Source organism: Schistocerca nitens, chromosome 9 (genome assembly GCF_023898315.1).
Source record: "Schistocerca nitens isolate TAMUIC-IGC-003100 chromosome 9, iqSchNite1.1, whole genome shotgun sequence".
Classification (NCBI taxonomy): Eukaryota; Metazoa; Arthropoda; class Insecta; order Orthoptera; family Acrididae; genus Schistocerca; species Schistocerca nitens.
In genome coordinates, this window is record NC_064622.1 from 496,261,675 (window position 1) to 496,276,975 (window position 15,301).

The window sequence follows — 15,301 nt, forward strand, 5'->3', positions numbered from 1 at the left end:
GAACGCAGAAATGCTTGATATTAATTACTTAAAGCATCCTCTAACACACAAAATGTGGTGAACATAATGCTGTTCATTTTACGTGCTACTGTCATTTAGTTGTCAATTCAGTGAGTCGCTCAGTGAATAAAAGGAAACAAAAAATAATCCTGTGCTAGCATAGAATATACTCTAATTGCACAATGCCTAATTTTATCTGCACGAACTGAAATTCAAGAGAAATATTTTAGGAGAAAGTGCAGTGTGCAAATAAACAGAGCCTTATATCCTGTCATTATATGCAGGATAAGCATCTGGAGAAATTAATCGATTCACCATCAAGTTTCCTATGAAAATTGTTTCTCTTTGCTTTCTGTGATGTAGAAAAATTCCGAGCTCCTATAGCAAATACAAAAATATGTTCATTCCTCCATACATTCCACTCAGTATTTACAACAAAATAGTATAAAATAAAATACAAAGTTTCAGGACAACTTAACGTAAATAATGTAATCCACGAAAAATGAAACGGCTCTGAGTGTATCCAAACTCTCTGGGTAGCCATAATGACCTAATATCTAATATCAAACAAAAAGTGTCATTGATGGTTTCCACGTGTGTGGATTTCTGCACAATGAAGGATGTGCAGCGCCTGTAACAAATATAAACGCAAAACACTTTGACGCGCCAAAATCACGTTTTTTAAAAATCAAGGGACGAGTTAACTTGCCGATGAAATTCACATTTGGTTTGCAGATGACAAGCTATCAGTGCAGTAAACCAAAAAGTTGGTCCAGCAAAACCATATACTGTAAAATCACGGTAATAAAACAAAACGAATAAAAACTTCCTTTAAGCCTCACTTTGTTAGATCACTTATAAACTATAATATGTTCACTTTCTACAGTTTTCAATAAACAAAAACCCATTGATGATGGCACAGAGGTGCTGAAACATGTTTGGGTAACAAGAAAAAACAGTGTTTCCAAAAAGGCGGAACCTATATCCTACAAACGAATGATGCATATTTACCCAGAAAGATACAAATAAACATTGGCAGTATTGCATTGTGTTGTGTTTAACGTTAAAAATACGTAGTTATGCAAACCAGTGTGGGCCTAGGCCAGAACAACAGCGTTAACCCAAAAGCGTGAAAGCAGACGAAGTTTCCAGATGCGAGCGAAAAGGCAGGCATGAAATATCGTAAGTAAAAATCAATATCTATTGTAACGAACTAGTTTCCGTTCTAGAAGGCAACTCAAACTGTAAATAGCATTCATTACAGACTACTGATAAGGTTTTATTTTAGTAAAACCTGACGCGGTTTGTGACAAAAACACGAATTTTCATATAGCTGCAAAGACGTCAAAACACAATAACTGTAAAATAACAATGGACAATATGGCCACACACATGAAAAATACTGCTTTGGGACGTAAAAAATCATAAGCTTTGTATTTTCCCCATTTTCCGACACGGTTATTAATACAAATTCAAATAGGGTTAATGCAGCAGTGGATTTAATAATGAATAAGAAAATAAGTTCACGGGTAAGTTACACATTATTGTAGCCAACATAGACACGCAGCTCACACCTCCTACTGTAGTATAAGATTATATGCCAAATAGCTCCACACATGATGAAGAAATGTATGATGAGATAAAAGAAATTATTCAGATAGTTCAGGAATACGAAAATTTCAGTGTGATAGGAGACTGGAATTTGATAGTAGGGGAAGGAAGAGAAGAAAAAACAGTAGGTGAATACGGACTCGGAGAAAGAAATGAAGTAGGGAGCCGCCCGGTAGAACTTTGCACAGCGCATAATTTAATCATTGCTAACACTTGGTTTAAGAATTACGAAAGAACGTTGTGTATCTCGAAGAGACGTGGAGATACAGGAAATTTTCAGTTTGAGTATATAATGGTAACACAGAAATTTCGGAATCAGATTTTAAACCTCTAGACATTTCCATGGGCACATGTGGACTCTGACAGAAGTTTATTGGTTATGAAGTATAGATTAAAACTGAAGAAATTGCAAAAAGGTAGGAAATTAAGGAGATGGGGCACGGATAGATTGAAACAACGGGAGGCTGTGGAAAGTTTCAGAGGAAGCATTAGGCAACAGGTGACTGGAACAGGGGAAAGGTATACATTAGAAGACGAATGGGTATCAGAAAAAAGACATTTCAGAAGTCCTTCGTTGTCACAGGAGAAGTTAACTGATGAAAGGGGAGAATATAACAATGCAGAATATCAAAAAGTCGAAAGTGAATACAAAAATCTAAAATATGAGATTGTCAGGACGTGCAAAATAGCTAAGCAGGAGTTCCTAGAAGACAAGTGTAAGGATTCTGTAGCATTTTTCGCTAGGGAAAAGATAGATATTGTCTACATGTAAGCTTAAGAGACCTTCGGAGAAAAGAGAAACGCCTGTATGAATATCAAGAGGTCAGATGGAAAACCAGTCCTAAGTAAAGAAGAGAAAGATGAAAGGTGGAAGGAATATATAGTGGGGTCTATACAAGGGAAAAGAACATGAGGGCAGTGTTATAGAAAGGGAGGACGTCGTAGATGAAGATGAGATGGAAAATATGATACTGCGTGAAGCAGTACTGGAAGAGAACTGCAACACCTAAGTTTGAACAAGGCCCCTGGATAACACGACATTTCGCCTTGGAAGAGCCAGCCATGATAAAACTATTCCATCTGGCGTGCAAGATATGAGAGACAGGCGAAACAGCGTACAACTTCTCTCAGAAGATTTGTCAAGGAAAGGCGAAATTACTTCTGTATCATTAGTAGACATAGACAAAGATTTTAACAGCGTTGTGTGGAATACTCTCTTCGAAATTCTGAAGGTAGCAGGGGTAAAATACAGGGAACGAAAGGCTATTTATAACTTGTACAGAAAGCAGACGTCAGTTGCAAGAGTTGATGGGCTTGAAAGGGAAGAAGTTGTTGAGAAGGGAGAGGGGATGTCACCGATTTTATTCAGTCAGTACATTGAACAAACAGTAAAGGAAACCAAATAAAAATTTGGAGTAAGGATTAAAGTACGTGAAGAAAAGTTTGAGGTTTGCCAATGACACAGCAATTCTGTCAGACAGCAAAGGACTTGGGAGAGCGGTTGAACGGAATGGACTGTGTCTTGAAGTGAGGGTGTAAGATGAACATCAACAAAAGGAGAACAAGTGTAATGGGATGTAGTCGAATTAAATCAAGTGTTATTGAGGGAATTGGATTATGAAACGCGACTCTGATAGTACTATGTGAGTTTTATTATTTGGGGAGCAAAATAAATGATGATGGCCAAGGTAGAGAATATAAAATGCAGAGCAACACTAGCAAGAAAAGTGTTTCTGTAGAAGAGAAATTTGTTAACGTCGAACATAGATTTAATTTTAGGAAGAATTTTCTGAAGGTATTTGTCTGGAGTGTAGTCACGTACGGAAGTGAAAGATGGGCAATAAAGGGTTAAGAGCAGAAAGGAACAGAAGCTTTTGAAAAGTGGTGCTACAGAAGAATGATGAAGATTAGATGGGTAGATCACGTAACTAGTGAATGGATACGAAACAGAACTGGAGAAAAGAGAAATTTGTAGCACAACCAGATTAGAAGAAGGAATCGTTTGGTTGGATATCAAGAACTCACAAATTTAGTCCTGGAGGGATTTGTGGGGGGCAGAAATCGTGAGGGAGACAAAGAGATGAATACACTAAGCAGATTGAGAAGGATGTATGTTGGAGTAGTTATTTGGAGATAAAGAGGCTGGCACAGGATGGAGTAGCATGGAGAGCTGCATCAAACCATTCTCCGGGCTAAAGGCCACAACAATAACAACAACGTAGTTACAAACTAACAATTCGGATTGTTCCCTTTACTTGTACTGCAAAAAATTTCTTCTTGCCAAATTTCATGTTTCTAGACCAACGGAAAGAACCCTATAGGTTTTTATGAGTGAATATGCGAGTATGAAAATATGTTACATAAATGGCCGTATCTTTTGACTGTAGTGACTTAGATTTTCACTTTTTTACGTCACGAATGGTCCGCAGACCCTAGCATGTCATATAAATTTCAACTCGATTTGTCTACTCGTTCCTGAGAATAAGGGCTGTGAACAGTCAGACAGACGGCAAAGTGATCCTATAAGGTTTCCGTTTCTACGGACCGATGTACGAAACCCTAAAAAAGTAACTGGTGCGGTGTTTACGTGATATTGTGAATTATGGGAAGGCGCGCAACTCGCCTGAGTAGGTGCGCGAGGTGGGGGCTGATGAAGTTGAGCCTGGCGCTGAGGCTGGCCTTGAGTCCGGGCGCGAACACCCTGCGGCCCCAGTCGCGGAACACGGCGTCCGGGTTGCGCTGGCAGTCCGAGTCGACGCCGAAGCCCACCGACACGATGACGTCAGTCGTGTAGCGCGCCGCCAACTCGCGCACCTCGACGGGGCTTCCCCGGCTCGCCGACTCCGCCGCCACGTGCGCCAGCTCTCGGCCGCACTGCTGGATCATCTGCCGGGCAGGCGTCGCTTTTGTGTTTCACAGCACTCAGCAAGAATTCAGTCTCAAACAATGCAGGGAGAATCAAAACGTATGTTTGTACACGCTCTTCTCACAACTCCATCCAGTTGACAGCAGCGATTTCCTGCTAAGGATATGCCAGTTTTACACTACTGGCCATTAAAATTGCTACACCAAGAAGAAATGGAGATGATAAACGGGTATTCATTGGACAAATAAATTATACTAGAACTGACATGTGATTACATTTTGACGCAATTTGGGTGCATAGATCCTGAGAAATCAGTACCCAGAACAACCAACTCTGGCCATAATAACGGCCTTGGTACGCCTGGGCATTGAGTCAAACAGAGCTTGGATGGCGTGTACAGGTACAGCTGCGGTCGTGGACTATCCTGCTGAAATGTATGGTTTCGCAGGGATCAAATGAAGGGTAGAGCCACTGGTCGTAACACATCTGAAATGTAACGCCCACTGTTCAAAGTGCCGTCAATGCGTACAAAAGGAGACTGAGACGTGTAACCTATGGCACCCCATACCATCACGCCGGGTGATACGCCAGTATGGCGGTGACGAATACACGCTTCCAATGCGCGTTCACCACGATGTCGCCAAACACGGATGCGACCATCATGATGCTGTAAACAGAACCTGGATTCATCCGAAAAAATGACGTTTTGCCATTCGTGCACCCAGGTTCGTCGTCGAGTACACTATCGCAGGCGCTCCTGTCTGTGATGCAGCGTCAAGGGTAACCGCAGCCATGGTCTCCGAGCTGACAGTCTGTGATGCTGCAAACGTCGTCGAACTGTTCGTGCAGATGGTTGTTGTCTTGCAAACGTCCCCATCTGTTGACTCAATGATCGAGACGTGGCTGCACGATCCGTTACAGCCATGCGGATAAGATTCCTGTCATCTCGACTGCTAGTGATACCAAGCCGTTTGGATCCAGCACGGCGTTCCGTATTACCCTCCTGAACCCACCGATTCCATGTTCTGCGAACATTCTTTCGATCTCGACCAACGCGAGCAGAAATGTAGCTATACGATAAACCGCAATCGCGATAGGCTGCAATCCGACCTTCATCAAAGTCGGAAACGTGATGGTACGCATTTCTCCTCCTTACACGAGGCATCACAACAACGTTTCACCTGGCAACGCCAGCCAACTGCTGTTTATGTATGAGAAATCGGTTGGAAACTTTCCTCATGTCAGCACGTTGTAGGTGTCGCCACGGGCCCAACCTTATGTGAATGCTCTGAAAAACTAATCATTTGTATATCACAGCATCTTCTTCCTGTCGGTTAAATTTCGCGTCTGTAGCACGTCATCGTCGTGGTGTAGCAATTTTAATGGCCAGAAGTGTATTATCTCCAAAGGCACCACGCAACACTGTTCGCCAGGCGGGCAACCTTTGAGGAGTGAAAAGCTATGTACACGCTCATTCCTACCTTTGTAACACTAATGTATTGTGTCACAAGTACACTTTATTCGGAAGAAAATTTTATTTCAATTTTTGTTTACACAAATGAAATTTGTAAACGAGTTGTAAATGAAATTTTTGAATGAATACTGGAGGCTAGGAGAATACAGCAAGCGCAGGAATAATAGCAACCCTAAGGATTAGTGACCATTTTTTTTTTACGGAGTTTCCTTCGACCTGGGAATTCTAAATTTACGGGGTTCTCCATTCAGACTTTCCTGCCATCCGCTTAATTTTTGTCCTCCTCATCGAACAAAAGGAGAGCACTTACATAACCAATAATCCTAAAGATACCCTAAGGATTGGTGAATTTTTTTGGCTAAGTTGCAATCGATCTGGGGATTCCAAATTCACTGGGTTCTACATTTACACGTTCCTCCTACCTGCTTCGTCTTTTTTTTTCTTTCTCGTTGAACTGAAGGACAGTAGCTACATTAATAATAATATTAAAGGTACACCCGAGTGGCCATTGTGCACGACAAAATAAGGCATTACGCACACGTAGTTAAAAATGGCTGAATAAACTGAGAAAAGCAGTTATTCTTTTGAAAAAATGTATAGAGACAAAAAAGAACTTATTTACACAACAAATTATTTTTGTCCTCACTGACAACCGCACACTGTTTTTGGGCCCAGATTGGCATTTTGCCTTAACCTCACTGTTGGAAATGTTTTCCAGAAACCATCAATCCACCCTTTCCCTCTCTTTATTAAGATCATGAGTAATGTTATTCCTCTCACACAATTCAGGTGTTGCGCATTGTTGACCCTTACTTTCACGCCAGAAAAATCTTCTCAAATAATAGGAGATGGTCGTAAATTTTCGTTTCTTGTTTTGAGATAAAAATGACTGAAACCCTGCAAATACCTTATATTTATCCGAATGCGATGGAAATCGGTAGATTCAACTCAAATGTATAGACAAACGAATGCTTAACATTTTGGAAAAACCGGTTGGTTTATACAAGAGAAAGAGCTTCACAAACTAACTCAATAACGCGTTGGTCTCCCTTTGGCCCTTGTGCAAGCAGTTATTTGGCTTTGCATTGATTGATAGCGTAGTTGATGTCCTCTCGAGAAATATCCTGCCAAATTCCGCCTCATTTGCGCGTTATACAAGCAGGACAATTGTACTCCAGTCAATGAGATTCCAAAGCAAGACGTGCCTGGGAACGCGTTGGACAGCGGATGGATGCCAACCTGACTGCTGCCCGCCTCATGGTGATCGTGTGGGGTGCCACTTGATTTTATAGCAGGACACATTTGGTTGTTATCTGCGGCAGCCCTGCAGCACAGCCGTACGTCGACGATATTGTATGCCCCGTTTTGTTGCCCTTCATGACAATCCATCCTGGGCTTACATTTCAGCAAGATAAAGCACATCAACACACGGTGAGAGTTTCTGCTGCTTATCTTCATGCTTGCCAAACTCTTCCTTGGCCTCCAAGGTCGCCCGATCTCTCATCATTTGAGAAGGTTTGGAGCATCCGCGGCAGGGTCTCCCAACCAGCTCGTGACTGTAACTCCAGTTGGACAGAGTTCGGCATGTTATCCCTGAGGAGAACATTCAAGAACTCTGCCAATCAATTCCAAGCCAAATAATTGCTTGCATCAATGCCAGAGGTGCACCAACGCACTACTGACTTACTCAATTTGTGAAGCACTTTCTCTTGGATAAATCATCCAATTTTAGCGAAACTGTAATCATTTGTTTGTCTGTACATTTACATCAGATCTATCGACTTCCCTCCCATTCAGATAATTCCTTAGTGGTGCGTCGATCTTTTAATTATTTGTCTTAGAGTGCATTTCAATTCAGGTCGGGTATAGTGACCAGCCTTTTGCCACTGCGTCAGCCTAGACGCCATTCAATGACAAGTTGCTTTTAGATGGAGATGTGTACCGATGAAGCAATCGTAGACGTTGGAATTTGTCTCTAAGTAATCACTCTTTCAATACAATTATATTAGAAAATCCTCGATACTTAAATTAGTAGTAATTACACTATGCAACAGAATTAAAGGATCGCTTTTTTGAAACCCTTCATTTCCCACTCGTTGCGACGCGTAAGTTTGTACTTTGGCTGAAATGTGGTTATAGTCTTTCTCCGTAACGATTCAAACGTCCTGCCACGTGACCCGCAGACTCGGCGGCACCTCAAACAGCAAGGTGCCGACACACAGGACGTGTAAGGCGGGCTAGTGATGTCACATTGGCACAATTCTGCCCACCATCTCCGTGGACGTGTCACACGACCGGAATATCGTCACATCCCCAACTCGACGTCCAGCGTCGAAGCCAGGCGGTTTTCTTATGAGTGGCAGAGGAAAACATTCCAGACACGCAGTCGGCACGGAAAGGCCCCAGAGGGCGGCTTAAAGGACGTCAATGAAACTATATCTTTCCCTGGGGCGTCGAGTGGCACACATTTCGCGGTCGAAAACGATAGTTCGCAGCGGGATGGGCAACAGAAAGACGTTCTTCACAACCTTTGACACTGCTAACACGCTCGGCCGTTTGAACCCCTCTCTGAAGACATTGTGGGTCTACATCCACGTCACACGTGATCGTACCCCTTTAGAGAACAGCGCAACCGCAATTTTTGCTCTCATATACAGGTTGGAACGACTAGGGGCAGTTCAAAATCCTTCGACGAAATCTGAACGTGAGAAGCAGCTTATGCTTTTTCAGCTCTCCTACTTTGTGTCTTCCTATTGCGTAATCATGGGGAGATGCGATATTGACACATGCGTGAATAAAGCAACAAAGGATCATTCTAAGACTCCTAGTTCAGCAAAATCCTCGGTGGCACCCGCACTCCTTTACTCAGAATTTTAAAAATGTATCTGTACAGACTGAACCCGTGGCTAAGTCCTAGGCGCTTGCAGTCCTGCAACCCCTTTCACATTCATCCATTCCGGGTGGCCTACTATCAGGCGCAAGAGCAAAAGTATAGCTGCGAAAGAGCAGCAGTGTAGCCTGCCTGCAGGCGCCAGGAACTCTCGCCACGGTTTCTGTCTGTACAGGTATACTTTAAGGTGCTAAACAGAGGAGAGTAGGAACTACCAAGGGTTTTGCCGAACCACGGTGTCTTACAAGGATCCCTTTGCCATTTTATTCGTTCATGTGTCAATGCTGCATCCCCCTGTGATAAAGCCAAAGGAGGACGTGAAGTAGGGTAGACAAAAGAGCGTAAGCACCATTTGCTGCCTCGTATAACATTCAAATTTCATTGAATGGTGCTGAGCAGTTCTGAGTGGTTCTAATCTGTAAATGAGAGCAAAATTTTTCCGAATGTCAGATCACTGTTAATGGGGATGCAGCCACACAGCGTCCTTAGGTAAGGGTTAAAACGTCCGAGGGTATCAGCCAATCAAAGCCTCAGGGAAAGGGATGGCTTCATTGAGGTCGTGTATGCTATCTCCTCAGGCCTTCTTGTGTCTGTTCTGAGCGGCGGAGTGACTATAATATTTTACTCAGCCACTGATGAGCTAACTGTGCGATTTCAACTCTAGGCATCGCGGTTCTAACGTCCATCGTGGAGGCGTCAAAAGAAAGGGTGAAATGTGGGTTAGAGAGAGTGAGACAACCATCTGGTCGCGTGATACGTCCACAGTGGTGGTGGGTAGTATTGTGGTGGTTTGGTGTCAACGTGACGTCAGAAACCCACATTACACGTCACGTGAACTTCTGAGTGGTGGGGTTTTCTTCTCAAGTATCGACCCCTTGTCGTTCGAAGTGTCGTCGATCTCGAAGGTGGCTTCTCAGGGCGCCACGCGTCTGCACGGATACAGAGATAGGTTGCACGCTCCTTTGAGACAAATTTCAAACTTAATCGTCCCAATGGGTGGGCATTATGGGATTTCGAAAAAGTAATCCTTTAATTCTGTTGCCCAGTACACATCAAGTATCAAAGGGTCTCGAAATCATATAAAACGTGAAACTTCCTGGTAGATTAAAACTGTGTGCCGGACCAAGACTCCGTATCTCCTCAATATCCTTTCTTCCAGGAATGCTAGTTCAGCAAGTTTCGCGGAAGACGTTCTGCGAAGTTTGAAAGGTAGGAGATGAGGTCCGGGCGGAAGTAAAGCTGTGAGGACGGGTCGTGAGTCATGCTAGGGTAGTTCAGTAGGTAGAGCACTTGCCCGCGAAAGGCAAAGGTGCCGAGTTGGAGTCTCGGTCCTGCATACAGTTTTAATCTGCCAGGAAGTTTCACATCAGGCACACTCCGCTGCAGAGTGAAAATTTCATTCTGGAAATATATAAAACGTGACACCGAAACAAGGCGATATCCTGGCACTTACTACGCGCAACTGAGTGGATTTCGAGTGACATCTTTTTGCGGTTTCCGTACGATTGAAGCACCGCATGGACTAAGAAACGAAAACGGCAGTTATGAAGCGGAAATTTGTGGTAAGGTCTTATGGGACCAAACTGCTGGGTCTTCGGTCCCTAAGCCTACACACTACTTAATCTAACTTTAAGTTACGCTAAGGACAACACACACACCCATGCCCGAGGGAGGACTCTAACCTCCCGACGTGGGACAGTTATGACCGCACTGGCTATTATGTCCACCCTCCGGTTATATTACATACGTTTTTTGTCTCGAAAAGAAAACAACCTGTAGGTGGATCGATCTATAGCAAAGATCATGTAACGATAGGTAGGAGAGAGCAAAATGGTTCAAATGGCTCTGAGCACTATGGCACTTAACATCTGAGGTCATCAGTCCCCTAGAACTTAGAACTACTTAAACCTAACTAACCTAAGGACATCACACACATCCATGCCCGAGGCAGGATTCGAACCTGCGACCGTAGCGGTCACGCGGTTCCGGACTGAGCGCCTAGAACCGCGAGACCACCGCGGCCGGCGTAGAGGAGAGCAGGAGGTAAGTGCCTCTATGGTAAGGAAACTCAGAGAGAAAGGTGGAAGGCTTGATGTAGATGCACAATACGTAGTAGTTAATATGCTGCTGCCGCACGGAACAAACTTGTTGGAAGCTGCACGATGAAAAAATCTCATATGGACGATCTTATTGTGTCAGTGGCACAAGAAGAAGCCACTTTCGGCTGTATAGCACGCTGTAAGCATCAGAGCAAACGAACTGTAATAAATATCAACTCGTACTGATGCAATAGCATCTGAGTAAACGAACGATCAAATAAATATCACTTTAAAGTAAACGAACTATCAACAACGTATTCCATTCATTTATTACTAAAACATGTCACGTAATCTATACGAATTATATAATGACAGTTTACTATAGGTTCAATATAGACGTCAAATAAAACTAGACTTTCCTTGAGAACGGCAATAAAACCGAAACAGCTGTCGTAATGAAAAATATTAAACTTATTGCAGCTAGACTGGACCTATTCCTTTCGACAATGAGTTTAACAATTTAAGATCTGAGGTGTTGTGAGATGAATGAACTTTCAGAAACGTATCTTAACATTGCTGTCAGTATACTCTAATTTGTTAAAATGGCTGTACACCTAATTTTATGTCGCACTGTGCAAGCTGAGAAGGATGTGCTGAAGAAAATGTGTAGCTATTTCTATTGATTTAGTTAACTACATGTGGTAAATTCAAGATATCCCGTATATGAGAAGTTCAATCTCAATTTAAAAAGGGGGAGAATATTTTCAGAAGAGTGGAATTATTTATAACAGAACTAAGTGAAACGAGCATACAAGAAAATTTTTAAGAGTACGTAACATAAACGAAAAAGTAAAAAAATCTTGAAATGGGTCATTTAGACCGTAAGGATTGGAAAAGACTCCAGATAATGGCACTCAGTTATAAATGTACTGGTGTAAGAAATGGAAGAAAGTTAATCGGATGCAGCTCTCCATGCTACTCTATCTTGTGCAAGCTTCTTCATCTCCCAGTACCTATGCAGCCTACGTCCTTCTGAATCTGCTTAGTGTATTCATCTCTTGGTCTCCCTCTACGATTTTTACCCTCCACGCTGCCCTCCAGTATTAAATTGGTGATCCCTTGAAGCCTCATAACATGTCCTACCAACCGATCCCTTCTTCTAGTCCAGTTGTGCCACAAGCTCCAGCTTCTCCCCAATTCTATTCAATACCTCCTCATTAGTTATGTGATCTACCCATCTAGTCTTCAGCATTCTTCTGTAACACCACATTTCGAAAGCTTCTATTCTCTTCTTGTCCTAACTATTTATCGTCCATGTTTCACTTCCATACATGGCTACACTCCATACAAATACTTTCAGAAACGACTTCCTGACACTTAAATCAATACTCGATGTTAACAAATTTCTCTTCTTCAGAAACGCTTTCCTTGCCATTTCCAGTCTACATTTTATATCCTCTCTCCTTCGACCATCATCAGTTATTTTGTTCCCCAAATAGCAAAACTCCTTTACTACTTTAAGTGTCTCATTTTCTAATCTAATTCCCACAGCATCAGCCGACTTAATTCGACTACATTCCATTATCCTCGTTTTGCTTTTGTTGATGTTCATCTTATGCCCTCCTTTCAAGACACTGTTCTTTCCGTTGAACTGCTCTTCCAAGTCCTTTCTTCTCCATGGATTTTAATATCTACTCCGAACTTTTCTTTTGTTTCCTTTACTGCTTGCTCAATATACAGATTGAATAGCATCGGGGATAGGCTACAACCCTGTCTCACTCACTTCCCAACCGCTGCTTCCCTTTCATGTCCCTCGACTCTTATAACTGCCATCTGGTTTCTGTACAAATAGTAAATAGCCTTTCGCTCCCTGTATTTTACCCCAGCCACCTTCAGAATTTGAAAGAGATTATTCCAGTCAACATTGTCAAAAGCTTTCTCCAAGTCTACAAATGCAAGAAACGTAGGTTTGCCTTTCCTTAATCTTTCTTCTAAGATAAGTCGTAGGGTCAGTATTGCCTCACGTTTTCCAACATTTCTACGGAATCTAAACTGATCATCCTCGAGGTCGGCTTCTACCAGTTTTTCCATTCGTCTGTAAAGAATTCGTGTTAGTATTTTGCAGCTGTGAATTATTACAGTGATTGTTCGGTAATTTTCACATCTGTCAACACCTGCTTTCTTTGAGATTGGATTTATTATATTCTTCTTGAAGTCTCAGGGTATTTCGCGTGTCTCATACATCTTGCTCACCAGAGGGTAGAGTTTTGTCAGGACTGGCTCTCCCAAGGCTGTCAGTGGTTCTAATGGAATGTTGTCTACTCCTGGGGTCTTGTTTCGACTTAGGCCTTTCAGCGCTCTGAAAGATGATGTCAGTTCAAATTTGAAGCCAGTCGCACAAGAGTGGCGCTAGTAGCGCCCCTAAGGGGATGCAACTCAGGTTTGCTTTGAATACACGCTATATTGGTCGTGACATTAGTTGCCTTTGAGATTGGATTGTTGATCCCACGTTAGTCAAGAATGCCTTCAAGAGGAAAAGACGCCATTATCAACACCGCACTGAGCTTGAACGAGGTCGTGTAATAGGGCTGCGAGAGGCTGGATGTTCCTTCTGCGATAGTGTACAGACACTTGTCAGGAAGTAGCCACCGTACATGATTTCTGGCAGCAGAGACCAAGAGAACGTCCGGTCGCAAGGAGATCGGCAGCTGAACGGCCAGGTGGCACAACCGAGAGAAAAAAACCATCGCGTTCGGTGTATGGCTCTGGTGCATCGTACTACATCTGCAGCAACAATTTGAGCAGCAGCTGGCACCACAATGACACAACGAACCGTTACATGTCGTTTACTTCAAGGACAACTCCGAGCCAGGTGCCCTGTAGCGTGCATTCCACTGACCCAAATCATCGCCATTTGCTACTTCCTTAATCTCAAGCGAGAGGCCATTGGAGGGCAGGGTGGAAATCTGTTGTGTTTTCTGATGAAAGCTGGTTCAGTCTCGGTTACAGTGATAGCCGTGTCCTATAAGGAAGCCAATTAAGGACCTGCAACCAACCTGTCTGCGTGTTAGACCTACACCTGGAGTTGTGGTCTGGGGTGCGATTTCGTATGACAGCAGGAGAATTCTCTTGGTTATCCCACGAAGCATGACCCCAAATTTATGCGTGGATCTGGTGATTCCACCTCTTGTGGTGCCATTCACGAGATGTTTTTCAACAGGATAACGCTCGGCCACCTATCGCTGTTGTAGCCAACTTGCTGTACGGAGTGTCTACATGTTGCCTTGGCCTGCTCGATTACCAGATCTGGCTGTGATCGAGCATACATTGGACATCATCGGACGGCAACTCCAGCCTCATACATAAACGTGTTTTGACCGACCAGGTGCAACACGCATGGAACCCCATCCCACAAACTGACACCCGACACGTGACAACGCAATGCACGCACGTTTGCATGCTTCCGTTCAACGTTCTGGCGGTTACGCTGATTATCAACGTATCAGCATTTCACATTTGCAATAGCTCACCTCGCGCTTATATTAGCATGTGCTCGTGCAATCTTAATGATTTAAATGTGTTGCCTAAACAAATGTATTCCGTAAATTTCAGTACTCTACATAAATCATTTTTTGGAGTTGCGTTTTTTTTCCAAAAGTGTATATAAGCGTGGCAGTCAGTCTTTTTTTTACGCATTACTGTACCGTGCCATATCTAATAATAACTTTAAAGTATGATTTTCTGCGACAGATCAACTATTGAGTGCTGTCAAAAGTGAAACGTTGACACCAAAAGTGCGACAAAATCTCATTCAAAAAAATGGTTCAAATGGCTCTGAGCACTATGGGACTCAACATCTTAGGTCATAAGTCCCCTAGAACTTAGAACTACTTAAACCTAACTAACCTAAGGACATCACACACACCCATGCCCGAGGCAGGATTCGAACCTGCGACCGTAGCAGTCCCGCGGTTCCGGACTGCAGCGCCAGAACCGCTAGACCACCGCGGCCGGCAAAATCTCATTCTTCTTCATTCTGAAGAAGATCTTGTAGCCTCCCGAATAAGTATCCCCGAGACTCTGGATCAGACCCATGTGGCTGCAACGTAGCCTTTCACCAATTAATTTTTTCACAAATTTTTCTTTCGAAAAATTTGTAATTACAAGACATAGAAAGGCGCTTGCCAGAATTTTCCATCCACTGCCGTCTACACTGACTTTTTCGGGATGATATAAAGGAGTTCCAAAGTCCGTAAAAGTGCTACAGTAAACTAATGCCTAAAAGCGACCCAAAGCGCAACGTATTTTTGGCGGGACACAGTCGTAGCTGGTGAAATCCGTCGGCCGTGGCTTCTGGCCTGTGGAACATGCACCGCACTCCTCGGTTCTCCGATATGCTGCGGAAATCACGCGATTTAGGC

General features: G+C 43.2%; 1 protein-coding gene across 1 annotated transcript in view; it reads right to left on the reverse strand.

Moving 5' to 3' along the window:
* Positions 1-15,301, reverse strand: part of LOC126203564 (cytochrome P450 6k1-like) — a 71,829-nt gene that overhangs the window by 26,273 nt on the left and 30,255 nt on the right. Inside the window, exon 4 of the mRNA XM_049937890.1 lies at positions 4,235-4,497. Within this exon, the coding sequence (XP_049793847.1) occupies positions 4,235-4,497 (263 nt within the window). The remainder of the gene's footprint in view (positions 1-4,234; positions 4,498-15,301) is intronic.